This window comes from Colletotrichum spaethianum (genome assembly GCF_022836535.1).
Source record: "Colletotrichum spaethianum MAFF 239500 DNA, contig29, whole genome shotgun sequence".
NCBI classification, from domain to species: domain Eukaryota; kingdom Fungi; phylum Ascomycota; class Sordariomycetes; order Glomerellales; family Glomerellaceae; genus Colletotrichum; species Colletotrichum spaethianum.
In genome coordinates, this window is record NW_026054799.1 from 295760 (window position 1) to 321942 (window position 26183).

At 59.3% G+C, this 26183-nt stretch overlaps 8 protein-coding genes across 8 annotated transcripts; 3 read left to right on the forward strand and 5 right to left on the reverse strand.

The window, feature by feature from the left end:
- Nucleotides 1-440: 440 nt before the first annotated feature.
- On the forward strand, nucleotides 441-1001 carry ColSpa_09601 (uncharacterized protein; the record flags this gene model as incomplete). The annotated part of the gene is made up of 1 exon (XM_049275813.1): nucleotides 441-1001. One exon carries the CDS (start codon nucleotides 441-443, stop codon nucleotides 999-1001), a length of 561 nt encoding a protein of 186 aa, XP_049131770.1.
- A 6127-nt stretch (nucleotides 1002-7128) lies between these two features.
- On the reverse strand, nucleotides 7129-7725 carry ColSpa_09602 (uncharacterized protein; the record flags this gene model as incomplete). The annotated part of the gene is made up of 1 exon (XM_049275814.1): nucleotides 7129-7725. One exon carries the CDS (start codon nucleotides 7723-7725, stop codon nucleotides 7129-7131), a length of 597 nt encoding a protein of 198 aa, XP_049131771.1.
- A 1574-nt stretch (nucleotides 7726-9299) lies between these two features.
- On the reverse strand, nucleotides 9300-9533 carry ColSpa_09603 (uncharacterized protein; the record flags this gene model as incomplete). Its single annotated transcript, XM_049275815.1, has 1 exon — nucleotides 9300-9533. One exon carries the CDS (start codon nucleotides 9531-9533, stop codon nucleotides 9300-9302), a length of 234 nt encoding a protein of 77 aa, XP_049131772.1.
- Nucleotides 9534-9835: 302 nt separating this feature from the next.
- ColSpa_09604 (uncharacterized protein) lies at nucleotides 9836-10588 on the reverse strand (the record flags this gene model as incomplete). Its single annotated transcript, XM_049275816.1, has 2 exons — nucleotides 9836-10246; nucleotides 10352-10588. The coding sequence occupies 2 exons, from the start codon at nucleotides 10586-10588 to the stop codon at nucleotides 9836-9838; spliced, it is 648 nt and encodes a 215-aa protein (XP_049131773.1).
- Nucleotides 10589-11796: 1208 nt separating this feature from the next.
- ColSpa_09605 (uncharacterized protein) lies at nucleotides 11797-13456 on the forward strand (the record flags this gene model as incomplete). The annotated part of the gene is made up of 2 exons (XM_049275817.1): nucleotides 11797-12467; nucleotides 12496-13456. The coding sequence occupies 2 exons, from the start codon at nucleotides 11797-11799 to the stop codon at nucleotides 13454-13456; spliced, it is 1632 nt and encodes a 543-aa protein (XP_049131774.1).
- Nucleotides 13457-14962: 1506 nt separating this feature from the next.
- Nucleotides 14963-16312, reverse strand: ColSpa_09606 (putative D-/L-hydantoinase subunit A; the record flags this gene model as incomplete). Its single annotated transcript, XM_049275818.1, has 1 exon — nucleotides 14963-16312. One exon carries the CDS (start codon nucleotides 16310-16312, stop codon nucleotides 14963-14965), a length of 1350 nt encoding a protein of 449 aa, XP_049131775.1.
- A 3996-nt stretch (nucleotides 16313-20308) lies between these two features.
- Nucleotides 20309-20542, reverse strand: ColSpa_09607 (uncharacterized protein; the record flags this gene model as incomplete). Its single annotated transcript, XM_049275819.1, has 1 exon — nucleotides 20309-20542. One exon carries the CDS (start codon nucleotides 20540-20542, stop codon nucleotides 20309-20311), a length of 234 nt encoding a protein of 77 aa, XP_049131776.1.
- A 1133-nt stretch (nucleotides 20543-21675) lies between these two features.
- Nucleotides 21676-24363, forward strand: ColSpa_09608 (single-stranded DNA-binding protein RIM1, mitochondrial; the record flags this gene model as incomplete). Its single annotated transcript, XM_049275820.1, has 3 exons — nucleotides 21676-21702; nucleotides 21752-22258; nucleotides 22324-24363. 3 exons carry the CDS (start codon nucleotides 21676-21678, stop codon nucleotides 24361-24363), a joined length of 2574 nt encoding a protein of 857 aa, XP_049131777.1.
- Nucleotides 24364-26183: the final 1820 nt, after the last annotated feature.

Genomic DNA, 26183 nt, shown 5'->3' on the forward strand with positions numbered 1-26183 from the left:
CGTACACTCGCGCTTCTGGGTTACGATGCGTGTCCCGCCCACACGACCGCCATGACGTGAGCCGCGCGAGAAAACATGCCATCTCGAGACCCATCGTCCTCTGACGCAGGGCACCGAGGGAGCCGAACCCTCTCCCTCCCGCCATTGCCAGATGCGCGGTCCACAGAGGCGCATCGTTGATGCCGCCGTGCGAGGCCGGCATGCCCTCTTTCGTGTGCGAGCAGCCGCAATCTGATGATTCCCTAGACCGGTCGACCACCACCTGTCCATCCGAGGACGGTGCAGCGGAGCAGGGCCAGGGCGGCGGGCGGGCGACAAGCATTGGGCAACCTCCCAAAGCAGCTGCACGCCCATGCCCGCGCCAAGGTGGACGACGGATAGGTCATCGATGACTGCTCCTCATCTCGGAGCTGGCTCAATCGCAGCCCTCCAAGCCCCCGATGCCCGGAGCTCTGAGGAGACTTCTGGGAGGCGAGGGGAGGTCTGGACCGAACCACGACACTGATAACGGCAAACTCAGTTGTGCACTTTGGCTCACCACGACGAGGCAGCCGCTTTTGGCAAGCGCCAGATGGGACGATGCGCGCGAGTGCGGCCCAGCCCAGTCGAAATTGCGGCCAGCGTGGTGGCCCGGACGAGAGTCGCGGTGGTGTGGTGTGGTGTGGTGTGGTGTGTCGTCGTGGAACCCCCAGCGCTGTGCCTGGGCTTTCCAGGCGTCTCGCCTGCTGCAGCTGGCCCTGTTAGGGGGGAGCGCTCGATGCGGCAACTCGGTGCTGACGGGCGCCAGTCGCTGCCATCAGCCCAGCCTCGAATCGCCTCAGCTCAATGTTTGCTGCGGAAAAGCCCGCACCCTCCAGCCCATGTTGTCCAACTCTATTCTGCACGCCAGGCCGTTCCTGTTACTGGCTGCGACAAGAGCCTCAGTCAGCGCCGGGCCCTTGATCTCCATCTCTCGCCTTCGTCTCTGCAGTCACGACAACGCCCCTGGCGGGCTGGACTGATATCACTCGGACAGACGATGCCTCGCTCTCTCGACCACCCGGCACGCGGACCGCGGTCGTATCTTTTCATCTGTGGCTTACCCTTCCCTCTGTCGCCTCAGCCTGCAGCACACGCCTTGCGCAGCAGCCGACGAGGCAACGAGCCGCCCTCGAGACCGGGTGCGTTGAGCCACGGCGTTGGCGGTATCTCATTCGACAATGCCCCGTCGTGCACAGTTGCTGGGGGGGAGTGGCCGCAGGCCATTCCATGTCCTCTCGACGCAGGCTCATTCCCACAAATCCCATGATCAACCGCCAAACAAGCCATGCGTTTTGATCCCTCTCTCGCTCCAAGGTTGGACACAACAGAGACGAGAAATTTTCACCAGCTGGATCAGCCTCTGCAACGTCCTTCGTCTCCCTTCCGGAGGTACGCCGAATCGATCGATCCATGGTCCCTCTGCACGCCCGGTCTTGGTGGTCTGTTCTTTGCTTGTTGTGCCCGCTCTGGGTCCTAGTTGCTTTTGCGCTGTTTTACACTTGACGGGAGACATGCAAGAGACAATAACAACAAACAAAACAATTCCCCCCTCGTATGCCGAGCCGTCTTGCGTTATCCTTCCCAGTCACTACGTAGGTTGACCGAGGTCCTCGCTGGCCCAACGCCCGCAAGGCGGCGCCAGCAGCGTTCGAGAAGGAGTCTTTGGTCGAACCACTGCAACTGTCGGGTTTCAGAGCCTCCTCATTCCCCCCTCTTTTGACCGGGCACAACTGGACTTGCACAAGAGGCACACGAGTTGGCGATCGACATTACACGTAAACCATAACACCCGTTGTCGGTCAGCATCAGGCATTTTGCCGTCCAACCACGCAACGGGTGCTGCAGTAACAGCACTCTCCTGCAGCGAAGCAGGGGCCGTCTCACGCATTCCCATCAACCAAGGCAGTCTTGAGACAAGTCGGACAGACGCAGGCCCCGATGCTGGGCATCACCGGCTCACGTAATACGACCCCCCTTTGAACCATGGCAAGCCGACAATGACGTCAGGCTCTGTTCCCTACGGACACCGGTTTCATCCTTGCAAGCTGGTCTGAAAATAAGGACCACAGCATTCCAGGTCCCTGGGAAGGGCACTGCGCAGGCCCGTGGTACGGCACGGTCGGATGCCTCACGCGTGTAGGCATCATCAGCAGAAACGCTGACAGGAACAGCAGCGAACCGACCCGGTGTCCCAAGTGTCAGTGGCCAGGAGCCTGAGACAAGCTTATGCCGTGCCCCTCGTCCCGTATCCAGCGAGGAGCCCATTGGGAGGAACCGGTACCTGCGGCCACGCAGTTCGCAATGAGAGTTCTCGACGGGCGAACCAGAGTCTCGTGGCACGGCAGAGCGGTTCAAACAACGGGGTCCTCTTGTCATCGATCCCGATCCCAGGGCTTCAATGCCGTGCCGTGAAAAATGCCGTGGACGCGTTGGGGATGCGCCAGTCACGGCTCGACACGACCGCACTTCGTCGGATCTTGGGCGGCTCCCCGTTTCACCATTTCGGTTGGCTTCAATCGACATCAGGCCAAATCACACGCTGTGCTATTGCCCGGGGTGAGTCGACACTGGCGGCCCAGACCGCGGGATCAATCTGCTGCACTTTGCACTCTTGCGGACGGTTACCAATCGCGGAGGTGCCTCGAGGAATGGCGATTGTCTCCCCCCCGCTGCTTTGAATTGGCTTCGTTGTCGAGATGGTTAGCAATTCTAACCCGGCACGGGCCACGGCTTTTTGTTGGGAACAGTCCAACATTGACCACCCCGCCTGGTTTCATCCATCCTCGTAGGGTTCTCTCTGGCCAGGCGATGGTTCGGCGTCCGATGGAACGGTGGTCCTTTCACAAGACACTTTGTGAACGAGATCTTATACGCCATCGTTCCCGCGGCCCGCTTGCTGGGGAGCAGGGACCGGGCCACAGGGCCAGAGGGCCAGAGAAATGTCCCTTGTTCCCAGATGGCCGATTCGGGTTGCCAGCATCCGTGAGCCGTATGATCTGACGGTTTTCTAATCTAATTTTTCCCTCGTCCACGGTTCCGAGACGGGGCCGTCAGTGGGTGCAGTGGGCATCCAAAGGGAGGGCAATGTTTCGTTCCTTTTTTTCAATGCCCGTCATTCATGCCGCCGACGTGTCACTCTGGCATATGCGTCTCTCCCCACGTCTTTTCCAAGCTCGACTCCCCTCGGGCACGCCAGCTTCACCGGTGAGGATGTGGATCCGTGAAAATTCTCGAAGCCGAGGGGGCAGCTGGAGCGGGACAACTCGTCCAGTGGGCTTCGCGTACTGTGAGGCGTCCACCATGGCCTGATCCCCCCGTGTCGGGTATGGCCACATCAGCGATGCGGGCCGGGTGCGGTAGGCAGGAAGCTGGGCCGGCGGCAGGTTTGCGCTTCGAGCCACGGCTAGCACCACCCGTCTTGTCGGCGAGTGCGAAACCCATTCCAGAGGCCCTCTCGGGGGTGCTAAGCTTCGCGAGGAGATTTCCCATGTTTAGGGCACTCAAGACACGAACGACGCGGACGCGGGACTAGCGGGGCCTGAAACATGCCTTGCCTCTTGGTGTCGAGAGACCGATCAGAAGTGCACCGGGAAATAGTGCAAGCTCACCAATGCACCCCATTGTGAAGTTTTTCCAATTCCCATGTCGAGGCGAGGTGGGGGTGTAGGCTGGTGCCAGACGCACGCCCCGAGCTCTGCGAATTGCTGGCCGGGTGGGATGTTCCCGGTGGGGCTCATTTGTCCTGGGCTGGCGTGGGTGGATCACGGGGAAGATCTCCCGGGCATGGGTGGTGGTGCTTCTTTTTTCGGGTGCCTATTGCACTTCCCACGACAGGGCAGATGAGTGAACTGCCGTGCCTGGGACCTGAATGCCTCGCAGGGCTTCAATGGGTTCTGCCGTGGGTATCACGAACGTGTAGGCTGGCAGCACAGCTCGTGTGAGGGGGAGGGGAGGGGGGCGGCATTCGTGCAACAGCATCTTGAACCTGGCAAATGGCGGACCAAGGGGGCTCTGCATCACCAATCTCGCAGGACGTTCACAGCCCAGGGCCGTTCGTCGCCTGGGCAAGGTTGTGGATGTGCATTCTGGTTTGATTCATCTCGGGGCCACTCTCATCTCAGGGCGAGGGAGAGAGAAAACTCTGCTTGCTACGCGGGCCCCCGTTGGATGCGGCACCTGGTCTTGCATTTCGTTGGGGATACCCGTGGATGTGCCGTCCAACGGAGCAGGTGTCTGTAGACGGCCCTCCCCGCCCGTCGACACAAGGCTGATCTGACTCTGACGGAGAGACTTGCACAATGGCGGCTGCAAGATGCTCCGGCAGGGCGGTCGTGGGTGACGAGGGCTTGACGGACGCACTGGAATGTGGACGGCACGGAGGAGAAGCCGCCCAGCTGGATCGAGACACAAGAATCACGGATCAAGGAGGGAAAGAGGGAAACAAGAGGACGTATGGCGTGGGGGGCGCCCTGCTGCGTGCTAGTCTCTGTGAGGAATCCTTCGATCAAGGGGGTTTGACGGCCATTCTACCCGCCCACGGCTGGGCGGGAAAAGCAAGCCTGGCGAGCGATATCGACCTGGAAGTCGCGTACGCAGACGATCCCACTCCCCGTTGGGAAGGCGGCTCTTTGTGGCTCTTGTGGTTCTGCACAAGACGACGGTCGATGACGGCTCGATCGCTCACGGTTCGAGACAGAAATGCCCGAACTAGCACGCGGAAAAAGCGGTGCCTGAGTGCGTGTGTTGGGAGGGGAAAAACCTGCAAAAGGCTAAGGGAGGGGCGGATAGGCGGGATGGGGGACAGGGTTCGCGGAGCTGTCAACGCGGGATGCCGCGACGCTGGGACCACTGACCCTATTCGGTTTGTACTATGTATTTTTTTTTTTTTTCACCCTTCATGTGAATCTGTGACTCGTAGCATTCCAGTTTTTTTTTTCGTCCCCCCGTCCACTTTTCTTGCTTCTCTCCCTCCGTCTGTCAACAGATGCTCAAGGTTTCCTCCTACATACAGGTAGACTTTCTCGCTTAGCTTCATCGAGCGGCACCTGTCGACTCAAAAGGTTTCCAACTGTTATTTCGGGACGGGGAACCCACTCGCCTCGCTCCGGTTGGCGTTCCCCGTGGCATCCAGGCACATAGTATAGTACACAGTATGTGTGCGTGCGTGTGTGTGCTTGTGCCTGTGCCTTGGCGGCCCGCTGAGTTTCTGGTTTGAGGTTGACTCATCGTTTACGAGTCCCACTCGCTGGGAAACTCTGAGACTCGGGTCCCCGTCGTTTTCCCGTCAAGGGTCTGTCATTGTCTCGGTCGAGGCTGTGCGGGCGAGGCGCGCTGCCTTGTTCGCTTTGAAGCATAAACGAATCGACGATGGCCGGCGTCGACCAGAGCAATATGCGCCCTTATGCAACTCTCAACGAGAAACGCGGCGCCGGGCAAAAGCAAGCCCCTGGCAAGGGAGTCCCGGGGGGTCGATAGGGTCTCTGGGCCAAGTTTCCCGTTTGCAGGCCGCCCAGCTCGGGTCCCCACGGCCGAGACCTCTTGTTTCACCGTTCCGGCGCGCGTGGTTGTGCTGTAATTGTGCGGTAATCCGGTCCATTGCGTAGCGACGACGGGGCCCGTCACGACCGCTCTGTGGGTGCCGCGCAATATCTGCCAGACGGGTGTGTGTCTTTGGTCAGGCCCTCGTGTGCAATCCCGCCGAAACATATCGATGCGGAGTGCATTGTTTCTGCTGACATCGTCTCCATCCGGCACAAGTGCGACCAAGGCTCGTTTATTTCCTCCGAAGGGCAAAAGGCATGCGTACCTGGATGGCGGGTGGCAGCATAGGTGGTCCCCCTCGCGTCCCGGTGCGACGGGGACGTGGACCCTTGGTTCCAGACGTGCCATAATCGGCCGGTGCGAGGCAGACAGGAGGGCCCCATCGCGATGCTGTGTACATTGTAGCACAACTCTGGTCCCCTCTGCTGCGTCACCGTTCCTGCGGATCCTGCGTCACAGAGACACCTTCTTCTGTGGGAACGAAGAGTCTGGACCTTTCGACGCTGGTACCTACGGCTGCGACGTCGAGCGCCGTGAAACGACGGAGGCGTTACTTACATAAGCTTGACGGTGGTTGACGGCCGGGTCGATGAAGAGTCTAGATGCTTCACAGGGCTGGAGCATAATTGGGGAACAAGCCTTTGTTCCGCCCATGGCCCGGAAACAAGTTTGGCGGCTTTGTGGGCTGTTTGCAACGCTCCCCTTCCCTTCCAATCAATCTCCCACTTCACACCCGTGACTCTCCCGGGTCCATATTGGGCCTCTCTGGTCGCGCGAGCACGGTGGGGTCCTGCGATGCGTTGTCCTGGATCGCCGTCACAGGCCGGGGAGAGCCGGCGAGCGCCGGCGATTTAGGAGCCCGCGGCGGCGACCAACCACCCGGCTGCCGCTCCGTGGAGTGTGCGTAGCAGTGGTGTGCGTTTAGAACCTGTGGGGGTTGCAAGGACAGCCCAACCTCCGCTCTCGATAGAAGCACACCTTTTATGCAATCGCACTGCCGTCGCACAGCTTAGCGCACGCTTCGTGGAGGAACTATCCTGGGACAGTCCACCGGACAAGAAACCTGCTCTCGATGCCCCTTCAGTCCACCTGCGCGCATGTCTGCCATGTTTTACGTACTGAGCGCGAACCGCTAGCTCTCCCCAGGAATTCGGGCGTCGGAGCAGGGCCTCAAACCGAGCGATGGAGCTGGGTGGTGCCCAAATGACCGGCACAGTTTTTTCTGCTAGTGCTAGTGCTGGGCCGGCGCCGAGAACTTTCGAGGGATGCACATGGCCCAGGGACACTGATCGGATCGGCCAGTCGACCGGTCCTGTTGAGACACGTCAAAGACCGGACTTCGTCAGCGGCGGCGCTGCTGCCCAAGGCCGGTAGCGCCGATGATCTTCGCCAGCCTCACGCGAAGGCAGGGCAGGAAGAGAAAAAGAGAGAGTAAAAAACCCCCTGCCTTCGATCCGAGAGCCTCCCTTTCGGTCTGACAAGGCGCAGCCCGGCGATCCACGTACTGTCGAGGGGGGGCCATACTTGGGCCTCATTTAGAACCTCATCTTCAGACTGACTCGGGACTTACATGGAAAGCTCTGGGGTGTCCATCAACGCAAGCGCGCGGGCGCGCCCAAGACAAGCGCCGCATCGCATGCCTCCTGCCACCTCGTTGGTGTCGGACGGCGCAGAGCGTGGCGGGCGGCCGTCGAGTCCATCTCGAGACAGACCGCGAGATCCTTCAGCGGCCGCCGTCTTTGTCCACCGATGATCCGGCGCACTCCGCGGCTCAGAGGAATTCGCACATCGCTGCCGTACGCGGCCAGGACGCCAGCAGAGGTCGAACTCTGTTTTGCGGGCGGTTGCGGGACGGGCGGGGGCCACCTTGGCACTCTTGGGTGGCTCCGTCGAGACGATCGGCGGGCCGGCCGCTCCATCGCTCGCTAGCCACCCACGCTTGCACGGCGCTGGCCGTCTGGGGGAGGGACGCGACGGTGGGTTGCGTGTGTTTGAACCCGCGCAGGGTGGTGCAAGATCGCCGTGGCTGAAATGCCACCACTGAAGCAGGTTTTGGTTGCTGTGTGTGGGCGCCGGCGGATATGAGCGTCCGGAGGGGATGCCGTCTATGGCAAAGCATCGCCGGGTCATATGCAGTGCAACACCACGGCCGTTGCCCTCCATCGCCGTCGCGATTCCAAGGGGCAAGGTTCTCGCTGCGTTTGCGGCCCCCCCCCGTACCACCCAGCGTCGCGACGGCAAACAGACCTTGCCGTTGCAGCCCCTCGGCGGACGTGCGTCCCCCGGGAGGTGTTGCGGGCAGGGCCGCAAAAGTCTATCGTATATTGTGCCATGGGCCCTTGGACTGGGACGAGAATGGAACATGCAAGGTTTTCTTGGCCCATGGCCAGTGGCGATGGGAAAGCTGGCAACGCGAGGGCGTCGGCATCGCGTCGAGCCTTTCGGGTCCAACGCGTTAGCCTTTGAGCCAAATGACTCGATGGGACCTTTTACCGAGGAGGATCAGTTACCCGATTCGGCCCAGGGCGGCTGGATGCCTACTGCGGCGTGCTTCTTCGTGCTGGGGGCGACTTCACCCACTGTTAGACTTCCGGGTAGGTGAAAAGGTTGACCGTCCGATGCCGGGCACAGACTCCTCCCACACGAGTCGGCGGCGAAAACGCCGCCGTCGTATCTCTTCGTCTTGCCAGGGCGTGCGGCTCGTTTCAGCAGCAGAGCCGAAGCTTGAGCTTCTCGGTCGGCTTTCGTGTCGGGCTGCGGCGTCCGGAAGGCTCGGGAGCACGGTGCCCCGACCGCGGGTGGCAGGCGAGACGTGGCTGCCGGAGCGGTCGAGCGGTGCGAAGCCGACAAGGGACCGAGGCTCCTGGGGGGGGGGGGGGGTCTGTGCCGCGCGAACACGATGCGTCTGAGCCGTCCGGGTGAGGCTTTCCGTCTGCGGCGTCTGCGGGGGACGAGACGAGGCCGTCCGATCAACGAGGAATGCGGGTTTGTCCGAGAGAACCGGCCGGCTGGGCCGCGGCCGGGGCCGGACCGTTGTGCTGGCCACTAACGGGTTCGGTGCGTCCTTGGACAACTTGACATCCTAGCCCTTCTGGTGACTAAGTAATGAAGCACTCTCGGGCCGGTGCCGGTGCAGTTAACCATCCCTCACTTCGATGTAAACACCCAGGGACCGGTGGCAGATAGAGGTAGTAGATTGAGCAGTGGTCAATCGTGCAAAGTGCCTACACCTAGTTTAGATATGTTAGCTTACGAGCATAGCCCTTGGCATTTGCTAGGGAATATGACCAGAACTTAATACATCGTCTTGTTTGCCGCCGTCTGCTAAACCGTTGTTGAAATATTTAGCTGCTACGGTAAACAAGCCGCTCATGGCAGCGACGGGATCGATTAGGTGCTGTCAGATATACTGCCCCACATTCGGGCGACAGGCCGGTGATGGTAAAGGAGACCTAAGCTGGGGTCAAGCCGCCGGGTACCTCCGACCTCTCTCGATCAAGGCGGTCTTCTTTTCGCGAGCTGAGGCAGGCGGGCAGGTGGGTTTTACGATCATGTTTGTTACTTGACCAAGGTTTCAATGTTCAATGTTTCTTCCTTTATTGTTAGCACGCTTAATGTCCCATAGCACTATGTTCACAGAGGTTACAAGTCGCAGTAAGACGCAAGGCAGAGAGGATCGAGAGCAAATATCGTTCACGTTTCCTTAGTTCGGGTACTGGTCATCAGACGTGTTATATTTACTGCAAATCCACAACAAGCAAGGGCCTGTCTAACTTGTCAAGAGCTGCCGGGTCAGCAACGATGGATGCACAGTCCCGTTCATCCTCCCACCCCAGGCACAGCGGCGGATCCTTTACGCGCTTCCACTCCTCGATCTTGGTGTTCCAGGCGCGGTGACACGCCAGTCTCATTTCATCGGGTGTCATGCTCTCAAAGGTGACGTGCTTGTTCTTGCACCAGTCGCGCAGCATGATGGTACGGTCGAGGGGGGGGATGTGCTTGTTTTTGTCTAGCTATTCAGAGATACGACGGGCAGCTCTGCCAGCACCCGTGTGCCAGTCCGACATGATCTTGACATCCTGTGGCTTGTCATGAGACAGGTTTTCCATGTCACCGGCGACGTCCGCGAGTCCTCCGGACGCCTGCTGAGCAAACATGGGCAGGTATGTCACGTTGCAAAACGCGTCGCTGATGGGTGTGCTCGTACTCGTGGCAATCACTCGATCAACCCAGTGGTCAGCGAGCTCATAGGTACTTGCCAGCGAACACCGGTTCAAATTGGTGTCTTTGACCCTCGATGGTAGCCAAAGACCATGGCCTGGGTCATCTTCCCATCAGGAATGAGCCTGTCGACCAGCCACACTCGGACCGCCCGGGGAAGCAACTTTTTGAGCCCGACGTTGCCAACGACATGAGCAGCGTAATCGATTCCCCGGCACATGACGAGCTCAAAGGGTCGGCCCTGGCTAGGAGTGGGTGTGTCCGGGAACACGGAGTCCCAGATCTCCTGTCGGAGCTCCCGTGGAGTCATGTCGCTCGGATCGGGGTTGCAAAAAGGCAGCTCGTCCATGATGGGGAGATTGGGCGCCTTCCGCTCAGCGGCATCGAGGCTGGCAATGATGGCTCTGTCTTTCTTGAGCTTGGTGAGCCAGTGTGCCACATCGTCGGGGGGGCTCTGGGCCTTCTAGGGAGGCTCAGAGTCGGTCCACGGAAAGGGTTCTCGCTTTGGAAGCGGAACCACAAGAGGGTAAGTCAGCGGTCCATGCCGGCGACTAGAGGCAGTCTTAACTAGTTTCATAGCTCGTCCCCAAGCCCATCCGTCCACGGCCCATCTGATCCAGTATTCAGACACGTCTTCGTCAAAGTTGTTGCTGACCATTCGAGCGCTGGCTCTCTCTTGTGTCTCCGCGAGTATCTGCTCGAATTCACCCTCTTCGGATAAAAGGACGGCAAACTTGGCAGTCATAAAGGCACTGCGGTCCTCTGTGCGAGGAAACTTCTGCTCGAGAACATTGGCCGGGGCCATCTTGCAGTTTGATGGTGTAGTACAACGTTCGGGCGATGTGGGTGAAGGCTGTGAATAGTTGGCTTTCGAAGATTGTTCCAATGATGAAAAGAAGAAAGAAGACGTAAACAGGCAGGAATTTTCAGTGGGGTTCGGACCATACGAAGGCAGGCACGAAGGCAGGTGCCAAACTGAGCCGCAATGTGAGGGCGACCTGTTTTGCACGAACACAGCAAGCCATCTATCTAAGCCAACTCACAACGGCATTGTCAAGCAAATCTTTCCGGGCATCGTAGTTTGATATTACGGTTTACAGAGCACGAAAATAGACAGACGGGGTTGATGTGTCTTATATTTCACATGTTCAATGGGTTTGCTATCTAAAACATCCCAATGACCCCGTTGCGAAGGTCGCATATGTGTAATTTTCTTCCAAGCTCTGGAAGCCTTCCAGGGCTCTCGCATCCACGAGCGAAGCACTGAACTGCTTCATCACGTCTCTCCCCTTGAGCAAGGCCGTCGTCACGTGGACCCGAAGCAGCCGCAGCTGTGACAACTTATTGATGAGGGCCGTGATACCGCACGACCAGGGTGTCTCGTTTGGCTCGTTTGAAGAATCGATAAGGAGAGAGACAAAAAAAGAGGGAGAAGGAAAGAATGACTAGCTGTCAAGCGCCGCGCCTCCCTATTGTGAACCCCGGCCTCCTTCCATTTCCATAATAGGCACCAAATTCTTGGGTTTCACAACTAACAAAATCTCTCTCATTGCCTTCAACTCTCACTTTCGTTGTCCCTAGGCCGCGCCTTGAATAAGAAGAGATACGTCAACGACAATCAATTTCAACAACGACTGACAACGTCAAACTCATCATACCTATGGTATTTCCGCAGATGCAGCTCATTGCGCAGCCGGACCCCAAGAAATGCCCCGTCGACGGAGGGAACCTCATTGCAGAGGCACTAGCCCTGCTGGGGGACATTCGAAGCAGCCTCGAAGACAACGCGGAAGCGCTAGGATTCGATAGGTCGTAGCCTCTCCTCTCAACGGTTCGAATGACCTCACAGGGCACGCGCTGTTGACAAGGGTCAGAAAGGTGGAAGTTGCTCTCAATCACGAATGCGAGAGGAACGAGAATTTGAGAAGGGCCATTGAAGAGATTTGGGATGCAGTCAAGTCAAACCAAGACTCAAACAATTGGGGGACGATCGCGCTCAAGCTTCCAACAGAGATGACCGTCGATTTGCTGCAATGGGCAATGGCGTTCGTCGGCATGGTTGATAAGATGAACGACCTTCAGGCCTTGGAGAAGAAGCTGGAGACCGCCGAGAGCGACAGAGACAGCATCAGTGCCAAGCAGGAACAACTTGAGCGGGATCTGTCGGCGGTCCAAAGCGAGCATGAAGCAACCAAGGAGGAGGCTCAGGCGTCAAGCAACAAGCTTGAGTCAGAGAAGAGCCGGCTTGCTTGGGATCTGATGATAGCCCAAAGCGAGCATGATACAGCCAAGCAGTCTCTGGTCCGCTATGCGGCCGCCCTCGAACAGGCTCAAGGCTCACGCAACAAGCTTGAGCAGGATAAGAGGCTGTTGCAGCAGGGGAGAGACCAGCTCAGGCAGGATCTCGCGACGGCTCAAATTGACCTTGATGCTAAGAATACAACACTGGCCAGCAAGACAACGGCTCTCGAGGAGGTTCAGCTTCGCAGCGAGAAGCCTCAAGCGGATCTAAGCAAGTCTCAGAACGACCAAGAAGAGACTCGAAAGACCCTGTCTACCATGACAAATGCTCTCCACGAGTCTCAAACTTTTTACACCAAGCTTCGGGAGGAGAAGGACCTGCTTGACAGCGATCTCAAGGCGCGAGACTTTTGTATCAAGTCGCTCGAAGATGATCTGAAGGGGTATAAAGCTCTCGAAGCTAAAAAAAAGCGAGCTGCTCGGCAACCATGTCAGAATGGTGGCTGAACTCCGGGCGAAGAATACCGATCTTCAGACGATGAAGGTCGAGCTTCAGACGAAAGACGACGAGCTCAAGAAGCAGGTCACCCGCAACTGTACGCTCGAAGCGAATTACGCAGGCCTCGAGAAGATCAGCAAAGAAGACAGGCGCGACTACCGCGAGGAGTTGAGGCGCCATAGACGAGACCAGCACGTCCAGGCAGAGTTCCTATTTGGAGGTCAGCTCGGAGAGTGGGACTCTTTGATGGACGCTATGCTCGAGGAGGAAACCGACGCCGCCATCGACGGCCACCACAGGCCGTGGGTTGTTCTTGGCACATGGAACGGCCGCGAAGAACAAGACGAGGACTACGGGCAGCAGCCAATAGCTTCCGTTTTCGTGGCACTAGTCTCACTGTGCGGCCAGGGTACATGGAGCAACGGCGGCTCCCAGTTCCTCGCCCTCATGTGTAGGCTCACAGAGTACCTGGCCACCAGCCCCGTCACCAACTTGGCCGTCCTCACTTGGATCATCCAACGTGCCAACATCCGGGTCTCGATGCTGCCGACAGGGGACCAGGTGCCAGCCTGCGCAGCCATCTGGTCGTTGGCGGATACTGTTGCCGTCCGGTGGAATCAGACGCATCTGCGGCAGCCCCATAGTCTGCTGGAGGAGTATCTGCTGACCCTGCAGATGCCCGCAAGCGACGAGTGGGTCAAGCTTCGGGACGGCAACGACGAGATCCACCTGGTCAGGTCGCATACTCAGCGATTCGCCGTCATGTTCAACCTGGCAGACTATGCCTTATGGTTCGTCGACTCCGACCATGTGAAACGCGCTGAGGACTTCACGGTGACGTTCCGCGGTCCATCGAGAGCTATCATGTGGAATGTGATGGAGGATTCTCAAAACTTTGACCACTGGTTCAAGCACTGGCTTGTAGCGGAGTAATAAGACAGAATACCCAGGAAAAGTCATCTAGCTTGGTCTGGTTGCTCGTTTCTTCGTCCCCGCGTGCATTTTTTATGTGACCTCTGTATATTGCACCAGGTAGTTGACCCGATTCCACGGTAGTTCGGAATGCCCTCGGCGGCTTCGAGCTGCGCAGATAACTGACTCCAGACATCGCGTCGTGGGCCTCGGAGCGCGGCGTAGCTGGTTGTGCTGAGAAGGAGAGTATTCTGGGCTATCGAGCATCAGTGGAGGATGTGCACGACGTCGGAATTTCTGGATTCTTGTTATAAGAGGAGGTTGAGCGTGGTCGGCTGCAAAGGTTGATTCACGGATTGCACGGCGGCGTCGCGAAGTGACGCCGTGCGACAGTGAAACAGAGCAATAACAGAGGGCAATTAAGCAATACAAAACAACACACAGTGAGACAAGCAAAGATAGGTCAAGTTAAGTGTAGGTATCCATAGTTAACCTTTCCCTAGTAGAAGATTTAACAAAAGACTGGCTAAATACTCTATAGCTCACAATAGCTTACAACACCTTTGCTTACCTTATAATAATGTTATAAGACGTTTTTATACTTTTGATTATAATGTCTAGGCTTAATACTTTTCTACCTTACAATACTGCTAGTTGCTAAACGTAGAGAGCGCCATAAGAACATTATTGTAACGGAGCGCTGACAGTGACGCTCTGCGACAAGGACCTTTAGACTCTGTGACTATGACCAATTGACCCAAATGACCCAAAAGATCCGTCAGTGCTTGCACGCGTGCAAGCCCTGCTGTCAACACTGCTTATATGCCCTTGTGACGCACAGTCATCTGGCTAGGGGAGTTGTGTGCTGTTACAATTATGGCCTACGCACCGTTTTGCCTTACAATCTTATTATAGGTACTATACTAGCTAGATATTACTCAAAGTGAATTACATGGTTTTGCTTAGTACAGAGAGACTTTCTCATAAGGTATATATATATCTATTGGCTTTCGGATACACGTCACGTGAGGATACCTTGGCTAACCTGCTGCTTTAACTAGGACTGTTTGACCTAGATATGCTAAATACTCTCAGGGTAAATGACAAGAGCCGTGAGTAATCTTACATTGTAAGAAATACGCTCACTAGAAACACTTGCTAGTCTTTGCTGGTAGGTGATTCTATAAAGGTTTCCTATGTTCTCGCACTGTTGAGAATCCTTAGGATCTACAACTACTCCCCAAGGGCTACACCCTTTGTGTTGCGTAGCTCTTCATGTTTCTCGCCAAGCCGCAGCCGGACGGCACCTATGTCTAGCAGACACGAACAGGACACGCCCTCAGCGTCTAATTAGTCCGTCAAACGGGGTGTAGATGTGATGACCCCTGATTACAGCCCAGGCGGCGACGTCTTGAACGGCAGCAAGCAAGCAGGCCGATACTGCTGCCAAATGGGTTATCCTCTAGGTGCATTCCGTCCTCGTTCGCTCAAAAGCCAAGGTTGTCTACCCCTCCCCCGCTGCGTCTGCTATGACACGACCACCTGCCAAGGCTTGACCAGCCCCTCGTCTCCCGTGGTGACCAGCATCTCTTCGACCCCCTTTTTCTCGCATGCCGCATCGTACCTCTTGCACCAGGTGATGTGGTTGATCTCGTACGGGCCGTGAGCGTTGGGTACCTCGGCCACGACGCGCCACTTGCTCGACCCCGCCGGCAGCTCGGCGGGGTTCCCTGCCGCGGCCGCCGCGCCGTTCGTCTGGTCGTCCACGGCCGCCGCGCTCTTGTCCTCGCGGTATACCGCCACCACGCTGTCGCTCCCGGTGCTGGCCACCATGCCCGACGTGGCGCTCCACGTCACTGAGTAGATATCGCGGGTGTGCGCCTTGGGCAGGACCGCCGTGCAGACCCACTCCTCGCGCAGCGACCTCCGCATGGTGTTGGGGATGCCGCCGAGGCCGCCGCGGAAGGTGGCGCCGGGCCCGTCGTCGTCCTCGTCGTCGACCTGCAGGGTCCATATCCGTATCGTCTGGTCGGCCGAGTAGCTGAGCAGGCGCGGGAAGCCGCCATCGTCCCTCGGCTTCTGCTCCCACTGCACGCCCCAGACGGTGCCGTCGTGGCCCTCGAGCACCGCCACGCACACCCACTCGCCGTCGCCGTCCTCGCGCCATATGCGGACCGTGTTGTCGTAGCTCGCGCTGGCGAGGACGTCGGCGCTGTACCGCCTGCGCGAGTTGCGGCCGGGCACGTCGGGGCACCAGGCGATGCCCTTCATGTCGCCGTTGTGCTCGTTGAGCACGGCGACCGTCTCCCACTCGTCGTCGCCCTCGGTGGCGCCCACGTCCTCCCACACCCAGACGGTCTGGTCTCTGCTGCAGGTGGCGAGGTAGGCGCCCGAGGGGGCGAAGGAGACTCCCTTGATCTCCGAGTCGTGGCCCTCGAGGACCAGCGTGAATTCCCAGTCCTTTTCGCCGTCGCTGTCGGCGTCGGAGGAGCGCCGTTTCGCCGCGCCGCTGAGGTCGATCTCGAGGGGCTCCGCGGCCGAGGTCTCGTCGTTGCCCGCGAAGGGGAGCTCGCCGTCCCAGCGCCAGAGGCCGGCGGTGGAGTCGAAGCTGCCGGTGACGAGGCACAGCTGGTGGGGGGGGAGGTTGGGCTTCCAGGCCACCGAGCGGATGGACCGCGTGTGGCCGCCGGTCAGGGTGCTGTGGGAGGAGAGGGAGGACAGGGAGAAGATCCTGACCGATTTGCCGTAGGCGGTCGCGATGAGCGGGAGTGTCGGATGGGGTACGGAGCACCATGCGCGCTCGTAGAGGTCGGGTGTGAAGGGCGTGAGGGGGAGCACCTGGACCGCCGAAGACGGCGCCTCGGTCGATGGAGGCATTTTGACGGCGGGGTTCCTCGGTCGCAAGCTGGAATCGCCCAGGTGAGATCAATTGGAGAGGGAGGCGTCGGAGCAGGAGAGAGGAGGGCCGGCAAATGTTCAGTCTGCAGGCGCGGGGTCGTTACTTTGGTTGCAGATGCTCGACGAGGACGTTGCGTGCGAGTCCGGGTGCGATCGGTTGTCCGTACAAGATAATCAGTGATGCAATGCCGCGCACACCCCACCATGCCCGCTGGCCTGCAACTTTTTTTCTCAGCAAATGGGCTACGGCGGGGGGCATCTGCCCCGCGTTCGGGGCCTTCCCTGGGCTTCCTTATCAGGACTCGGGCAATTATTAATCCAGCAGAAGCGACCGGCCCCCCTCCGACCTCCGGGGCCGGTCCCCGCAGAATTGACCCCTGCTTTCCCGGGCCCTCTCCGGCACACCCCTGTCGTAACCGAAATCATCCATCGTGGATGCAATGGCGAGTGCATCACCCTCGCCAACATGCAGCCTCCCACACGTCGAGCTTTACAAGCACGGGCAGCGGGCTAGTCCGCTCAGTGACAACACAGCATTCTGTGTTCCTCTCTGGGCATGGCCGTCTGACCGTCGCAATGGCTTCGCTGTGCAACGGGAGGCCGTCTCACACAAATGGGCCTGAGACCTGTGGCATTTGGAATAACAAACAATCCAACAGGACATCTTGATCAGTGCGAGTTGTGCCATCTACCAATGTCTCGCTTTCATCTGTCCTTCTGCGAAGCCTCGGTTGTCACACACAATAAGGAACAAGCTTTTGCAACATCACTGTGGCGGCATCGTCAACTACTGCTAGAGAGACACGCCGGTCGACGTTATTCGCAGCCACCGCATCTAGACTCTTTTGGCAGATTCTTTTTTCATCCCCCTGTTTTCTTTTTCTGTTTCATTTCTTCTTTGACGCCCCATTGGAAACAGTAGAAACTTTTCGGATTGTTCGGCTACATTAACGTTGTGAGCGAGCTGAGTGGGTGGCTTGACATGTTTCTTGCCTCGGCTCGGATCTCTAGTTTCGCGAGCCACTCGAAACAGCCGCCGTTGGATGCCTTCAAGGCAGACAAAGCGACGGTCTTTCCGCCGCAAGATACAACCAATAGACCCATTGTCTGAGATGCCAAAGAGGGGCGCCTGTTACCCAAGATGGTGTCTTTGGGTTGGCGTGTGGAGTTGGGAGAAGCAGTTCATTTCGACAAGTACTAGTCATTCAGTGTCAGTGTGTCAGTGTCAATCAATCAGGTGCTCAGTCATGGAGACGACCGCGGCACGGCGAAATTGAAGATGCGCTGGTGCACCGACATGTCTGCGTTGCATTACTGGTCAGCTGTCGTCTCGTGTAAGACAGGGAAGCGGCTCGAGATGGGCTCGCGACCGATCATCGTTCAGACGACCGGAACGTCCGGGCCACCTTGCGCACCGCCCCGGAGTCAGACCTCGCGCCGGCCTGTCGCTAGCTCAGGGGGGCTCTCAAACACCGTGCTATATTTGCAGATTCGCTCTCATGGGAGCCAATCTGCAATGGAGGGGAGTAGGACGATGGGGCAAATCGTTTCGAGCGACAATGGCCTCACTTTGCGCCTCGAGTTCGCCAACATCCATGTCTGGTTGGCCCTCATCTTAGCCTGAGAAAACAGCATTCGGAGGCGACAACTCTTCGGCCCAACTTGGCTAGCGAGGGGAGCCATGGTGCGCGCACAAAAACGCCAGCAAAACTCCGCCATCGCCTCCCTCCCTCAGCTGTTTTCCTGATGCTAGTGCGATTAGACTGGACATGCCAAAACACTAGGGCCGACAGATCCCTTCATGTCCAGGAAAAGGTGCTGGCCGTTTAAGCGCGACGAACACATGGCACGAGGGGCTCTCTCAGCCATGTTTTGCCTTCTCTCCCTACAGAGTGGCGCGCGCGCTCACCGTTTAGCAAAAGAAAGGGAGGAACACGCCCACGGCGGTGAAAATGGGCGTCTTGCAAGGCAAATCCGAGTTCTGACCAACTTGAGAGAGCGGGAGCGCGAATGACAGCCTCTGGATACGACAGTGTGGTGCCCCGTCGACCGGCCGCGTCCTCTTTCTCCAGCAGGACGATCCCTCTAGGTGACTATCAAGCTAGCATATGCTGCTTGTCTGGCAACAAACATCTGTGCCGTACAAGTCTGTGCGTCGTCAGCCTTCGCCGCTCCTTCGGTGCGTTTCCGCTCTGTGTCCCCTCCGTCCCCAGTCCCGCAGCAAGATCAGCAAGAGGTGAGATCGGTGCGGTAGAGGAGCGACAGCGTATTGCAGGCAGGGCAGCGTTTCGCAAATGGCTGCTGGCTGGGAGAGGGCGGCCCGTCGCAGGTGTGCTCGTCTCTCAGTCCTTTGCCCGACCAGCAGCTGGACCGCCAGCCGAGACATTGGATTCAGTGTGCCTTTCTAGACGACTCTGTACGTCGTCCCACCCGTCACCCTCCTTGCTTTTTTCTTCCTCCTTGCATCGTAAATCACCTGCGGCTCCGTGATGGCCACATGAGCTCATGGGATGACCGGCTGAGCCCAACACCTAGGCCGCAGAATGCGCCCTGGAAACAAAAGCAAGCCACGGCGCAACCGTGATGGCAGCCCGGGGACCGGGTCGCTCAGCGCGCCGTGAAAGCAAGCCTGCTTGGCTAGGGCTGATGGCACGAATCGCTCCGCGAGTTGCCTGACGAATGGTGCACCAGGCGCCGCCAACAGCAGAAGGGCCGTTACATTTCATCGTGAGGCCTAGTGAAGGGCGAGTGAGTCCGCTTTGAGTCAGGCAGGCAGAGTTGAGTCGCAGTGACGTTGGGCGGAGTGGCACGCACTCTTAGTTTGTCATGCTCACGACCATTAAGCTTTGCAAATCATTCCTTGTCGGCATCCGCTCCCTTGCCATGACCTTCCCGAGGCTTTGGTGTTCCCCAGAACCAGGGTAGGGGCCGCAGGGTTCAGGGTCGAATGGTATGCCGTAGCCGCATGGCGCATCTAGCCGTAGCAGATGATGCCAAGATGATGATGATGAATGGTGTGCACCCCTTGCTCTCGCGCCGCATGTGCGCGTCGTCGAGAGGGTGTGGACGAGCCAAATTGGCATCTGTGGCGCTCGCTGGCTCGTAAGCCTGGCGCGATTGCAATCGATTTATGTCCGTGTTACACCAAGAGACAGAGCTTCCTGTCAATCCTTGCCGGGAGGGACGCTAGGGCGCAGAGATGCGCACAACCCCGGACAGGATCCCGAGTCGAGATGGACTCGAACTTGTTGAAAACAGAACATGGGACGAGACTGCCAGTTTGACGTCGCCTTTGGCCACCACCATTCGGTCCGGACGATACGCATCGAGGCTAGCATCTAGACGTGCCGAGGACGCGCAGCCAACACGAAGCACGGCGTTTGGCTGGGCCTGACTGGCCTAGGTTGACAGATACTATGTAAGTGCTGCTGCTGCTTTGGGCCCAGCTGAAAGCCCAGGCTGGCGGCACTACAGGAAAAAGAAACGAATGCAGGATAAGCGAAGTCCATCGGCCGGAAACCTGCCCACTGCCCGCAGCTTGCATCTCTGCTAGCGAATGAGCGTGCCGCATGTCTTTGCTGTCCCGAAGACGGACGAGCGCTTGCCAGGCCGCATTCTCACCCCCCATCCTCCCTGTGTCCGTTCGCAGGGATGAGTGCAGATCATGCCATCTATCTGCATCCATCTCGTCCAAACTCCCCCCAGACTCCCGTTCAAAGTATGCGAACAGCCTGTCTGTGGTTGCTCTTGGACGGACCAAATGCATCCCCCAAAGATTGCCATCCGTCCCCCGATTCCTTCTCGATAGTGGCCATGATCTATTACTGCGCCCTACGAACCATCTCGTCTGTTCCCGCGTGTTTCTCGCCTCTGGGCCGTGCTGCGGGGAACGGCGCCCAGGCTAGCATTCCTGAGCCAACCGTTTGTTCGAACACGTCCAGCCGTGGCGCTGGGGCTAGTAACCTAGGCGGCGTCTCACAGAAACAACTCGTGAAAGTCATTGTCGGACAGCACCTGCAGTCCTGCTGCCCTCCCAGCGCAGTAGAGAGCGGTGATGGGGTGCTGGGCCATCTCCCTTGACCCTGCCTTGTCTCTCAAGCCGCTTGTCTGCGGTCGCTTGGCGGTCTTGGAAGCCAACCGTGTCGACGGCGTATGCCCGTCGGTGGCGATCCGAGGTTGGTGGCTATTGGCCGATGTCTCGTCCTGCATGTCTACGACATTTCCCAAGACGGCGACTGGCCATGGCCGGATGTCGTTTCTTCTCCCATTGTCCCATGGGATTTCGTGTGGAGATTCCGCAGAGGTCAATCCCCTGTCTCTTCTGTCAAATTTCGCGGCCCCAAGCCGCGCCGGTCGTAACAGAATTGATCAAGCACTTCTTTCTTTGGATCAGGAAACAAGCCAATCTCCACGCCGTCCGCGTAGAACACCCCGCTACTGCGTCAGATTCTCTTCGCGCCCTCTGCCGTCACGGCCAACAGGTGACCGAGGACGGGGGCCCGAGCTAGACGACAAGGGCGAGGGTCGGCGACCATCAGAGGGGACTAGCCCCCATGAAGAAAAGAGGCTTGTTCTGATCTTGATCGGCTCGGCTGCTCGTTACCAACAACCCACCGCCCCTCAATGCAGTCGAGTTGGTCAGCTCCAAAGAGCCCAGGAACACCCGGCCCCTGGCCAGACGTGGCATAGGCCCGCCGCGCAGGTCTGCAATTGTTGCCTCGACACTAATCGACGGTTGTTGCGTCCGGTAAGGGTAAAGAAGGGGTGGGAATCATTCCTCCAGCTAGACGTTCGCGAAGGCAACTCTCCATGGCCCAGCGTCGCGCCAGAATGTCCGCCGGTCCCGAACCGCCACTTCTTCTCTTGTCTTACTCTGACACCCTTGATATGTCCTCGATGGACCCCCAGTCTCTGCTGAGGAAGCACGCCCTCCCTGATCTCCTTTAACTTGACCAACGGCCTGCTCATTCCCCGGCCTGCCACGCGAGTCGAAAGATATATCTACAAGTCGGCCGGTCGTCGCGCATCGAGAGAGAGAGACATTCGAGAACGAAACTACCTGGGTGGCTTCTCCCCGTCAGTCGCCGCCAACATGTCTACAGCGATCGACGACCTGTTCGCCAGGTATCACGGGAAGGTGGTCCCGAGAGAGTTCAATGGAGGGTTCATCACCCTCAGCTTCGCCGTCAGTCTGATCGGCGCGGCGTCCACCCTCGAGCTGCTGAACAGACGAACCTCGCCCAAGGGCAAATTTAACCAGTAGGAAATCCCTCGGCCGTCCTCCGCGGCGGCTCTCGGCTTACACTTGCAACAGTCTACTCCTGGTCAGTTCCGCGGTGACGATGGGCGGAATCGCCATTTGGTGCATGGTGAGTCGGATCCCCTTTCCCCCAAGGGGGTTCTCTAACACGCCCGCAGCATTTCATCGGCAACCGCGCCATCGACCTGGCCGACGGCGAGCCCGAGTTACAAATCGCGTATTCGAGCGGCTTCACCGCGCTGTCTTTCTTCGTCCCCATCGCAGTACTCCTCGCCGCGTTCGTCGCCGTCGGCATCAACAACACCGTCTCTTGGTGGCGGGTTTGTGTAGGAGGTGTCCTGGCCGGTGCCGCGATCTGCGGCATGCACTACCTCGGCAACAACTCCATCGACAACTACGTCTGCATCTACAACCCGGTCAACGTCGTCGGCGCGGCGCTCATCGCCGTGGCCGCCAGCATCGTCGCCCTCGCCCTCTTCTTTGTCTTCCGCGCGGCCTGGACCACGTCCTGGTGGAAGCGCGCGGCGTGCTCCGTCGTCCTGGCCGGTGCGGTCTCCGGCATGCATTGGTGTGCCGCCACCGGTACCGAGTACCAGCTCGTGCGCCTCAACACCGGGAGCAACGAGCTGTCCCGCAACACCACTGTCATCGTCGTCATTTGTCTGGTAAGTGTGCCGTGCCGGCGCTGCCGCCTCCCTAGAAACCCGCGAGTCACTAACGCCCCTAACAGTCGATCGGCGCCTGCTTCGTCATGGGCGGGACGGCCATCTACACGGCCCGCATCATGAGACGCTACGCCAGTAAAGCGCAGCAGGTGGTCCTCGCGGCCGCGGTGTTCGACAAGCACAACCGCATCCTCGTCAACCCCGACGGCCTGGTCCCGACGGAGAAGATCACCGACACGTTCCTCGAGAAGAACGCCAGCGACACCTTCAGCATCGCCCACCCCCTCTTCTTGTGGATGTTCCAGGCGTCACGGAACTGGTCCGGCATCTCGACGCTTGTCGGCGGCATGGCGAACCACCTGGCCCACCTCCCAAGGCGCGGCCGCGACCGTGACACCCGCGCCGGCATCCAGCTAATCAACGAGCACGGCGAGCTCATCGAAAACTACGACGTCATCTTCCGCGAGCTCTTCTGCGTCGCCGCCGCCGGCCTCGCCGAGAAGATGAAGGAGCACCTGACCTCCGTCGGCCTGCTGTGGGACGAGATTCTACCCACCGGCGCCAGCGGAGAACGCCCGGGACACGAAAAGGAGGTACCCGTCCTGCGACCCGACGGGACGGTGAGGAAGGTCGAGGCAACTAGCAACAGCGTCGACCTCGCGGAGAAGGGCGTTGGCCGCCGCCGGCACCACGAGTTTGGCCGAGGGTCCCTCATGTTCCTGGTCCGCCGCGTGCAGACCGACCGAGAGATCGAGAGGCTGGAGGCCGCCGGCTACCGTTTCGCAGAGCTCCGCCAGGTCAGCAACATCATCGGGACCAGCATGCAGATCAAGTCGGCGGACCTGGAGTCGAAGCTGCAAAACATGGCCGCGTACGTCAGCGACAACAACCAGCTCGAGCCGGGCGTGCACCTTGGTTTCTTCGGTATCCGCGCCCGCGTCGGCAGCTACGGGTTCGACGTCGCCGTCCGCCGCGGCGCCCGGAACCTGCTGCCCAGCGTGCAGATGCCCCTTGACCGCATCGAGCAGTGGCATCTGGACTTCCTTCGACAACTGGACCGGCTGACGGCCCTCGGCATGAGCCGGAGGATGGCGTCCCTGAGTAACGTGGGCACGCGAGAGGCGCACTTCGCGGCCCAGTTGACCGACAGCCTCGACGCACTGCGGGCCTGGATCGACGATCCCATCTTCAACGACGCCATCCTCACCAGCACCGTCGTCACCCTGCCGCCGTCCCAGGCCGCCGACGAGGACTCCTCGTTGCCTCCGACGAGCCTGATCGTCTTCCGCCTGGTGATCCCGATCCACGTCAACTTCACCAGCCCCAAGTGCGAGTTCATCCCGTTGAATTTTTTCAAGGTCCACCAGCTCGTCGGTCGCGAGGCATCGCGCCACCTCGCCTTCACGCAATCGGTGCACCGCGAGCTCGCGCCCGTCCTCCAATCCGTTCCTCTCGAGAAGCCCAGCCCAGCAATGCACAGCAGGAGGCAATCCCGCATCTCGTCGCGCATTCTCAGGTTTGGCAAGCCGAGCCCGGCGCACCCGGTCGACTCGGAGGGGAACCCTATCCCCACGGTGCTTGGGCGCTCGTCATCGAGATCCGGTTCCAACGAGTCGAGCTCGACGCTCAAGCTCTGGTCGGGACGCCGCGACAGCGAGGGCATGTCGCCGGGTACCCTGAGCTTTGAAACCGCGCCGCCTGCATATACGAACCACGAGGCGGGCAACCAGTCGTCGGCTTTTGGTGGCATCATGGTGTCAGAAGAGATCCGGGTCGAGGTCTCCAACGCCGACGACACGGCGGCTCAAGAAGTGAACCCGTCCCATCGACGCACGCCGACGATGATGGACAGGCGAGCAAGCGAGCACCCCGGAAGCATGCCCGGCGGCATGGGCGTGGAACCGGCGGGGGCGGAGAGACACAACGGGCGGAGCAACAGCACAAGCAGCGGCGCCATCGAGATGCGGACGCTGCAGGTGGCCGAGGTGAGGACCAATGTCCACGCCGGCAGGGGCACCCAGGGCTCCAACGCCGGAGCGGACCGGGTGAACGATGCGACGACGTTTGTGGACGAGCTCTTCACCATCGCCATCGGCAGCCGGTAATGGGGCTTGAGGTCTGTTTTGGCGTCATGGTGGCTAGGGTTGGTTTCGTTTGTGCCACTTTGAGGGAGGAAGCATGAATAGATACCCAGAATAGCTCTTGTTAGGGATAGGTAGGCGGCAATTTGTGCACAATAAACGCTCAGTGTATTCCATGATCGTTGCCCAACGTTGTCGCATCGGCCGTTGAACGTGGCTGTCGCAAAGGTGTCAAGGAAGCACGCGTGTCCGGGGCGCTCCGTGCCGGGAATGGTCAGTCCCCCCTGCATATGCACATATCAGAGCTGCTGTCCATGTACTCGCCAGAGGCCACCAAAGCATCGCTCGCTTAGGAGAACCAGGTGGTGGGCTTTAAGGGGCCCGCTCCGTGGGGCCTCTGACGTCATTTCTTGCCGGATCAGGCATGTCGGGGATTTAAGCATCGACATGGCCCGTGTGTGCCCCCGTCGGTACTTGGGGATCGACATGGAGGAGGAATGGAGATGGATGACAGCCGGGGCTGGGGCTGGAGCGCTTTTGATGGGAGATGCAGCTTGAAAACCGGGGCAAACGGTATCGAGACGAAACGTGGAAAAGACCGAGGAAGTGAACGCTGCTGCAGACTTGGTACGATACGCCTTCATCTTGGCTGAATGGCGCTGATGTCTCTGCACCGCGTTGCTCCGTCGATTACCCCAAAATGCCACAGCGGCATGCGGCCGCGTACATTAGACAAGACCCTGCCCGTCCCGCCGCCGCGGGTCGTCGTCTAATACCTCGCCTGCGACGCTCCGCGCCCGGCCCATCACATCGATTGGCGGCTTGCCCGTTTCCCACCTACCGTTGCGTGAACCTTTGGCTGCTGGACGAACGCGGCACACCAGACATCCCTCGTGTTTTCCACAGCCGCTGCTGGCTGCCCCGGGTCATTCGGGCCGAGACAGGCTTGTTTCTGTATTTGAGAGTCTGTACGTTCTCCAACGACCGCCCCCTCATCGCATCCGCCGTGACCTAACTGTGCTTTCTAAAAGACTGACAAGCTCGGAGAGCGCTGGCTGCCCTTGTTCAGAGCTTCCCCGGATTGGTGATCGCAGTTGGTGTCGCTAGGACGGCCAGCAGCATGGCCCCGTTTGTGCGACCCGGTGCCATTGTGTACGACGCGTACCGGCCCCGCGACATCCCCGGCTTCGGGGCCGCCGCCGTGCCTCCGCCCATCTACGGCGCCGACGGCACGTCCAGGTTGCCACGCTTCCCGAGGTTCAGGTCGCGCGACGAGCAGTACCTCGAGAAGGCCGTGTGGAACCTCGACTACTCCCAGTACCAGCTGGTCAGGGAGGCCCTCAAGGAGCGCAAGTACCTTCTGCAGACGGCGCCGCACCTCAGCATGTGGCTCCCGATCGTGCTCCCGATTGACCGGTAGTGGAAGGCCCCGTACTACTGGGCGGGGAGACCAAGTGCTACGACTGGCTCGCCGGCCGCGAGGGCATCGAGAGCTCCTACTTCCTCACCCGGAGCAAAGCCCTCGAGGCGTTATCCATGCTGAAGCGGAGCGACCTCGTCGGAGCCCTCGTGTACTACGACGGCGCCCACAACGACTCGCGCATGAATGTGTCCATCGCCATGACGGCCGCGCTGTACGGGGCGACCGTCGTCAACCACAAGAGGGGCACGGGCCTGCGCAAGGACGCCGAGGGAGGCTCTGCGGCGCCACGGTAAGAGACCGGCCAAGACGGGCCTCATCGACCCCTCGACGTCGGACGGGCACGTCATCTTCTTCTTGCCCTGGCAGGGTAACACCATCGCCGGCACCACGGACGAGCCGGCGTCCGTCGCGCCGAATCCGC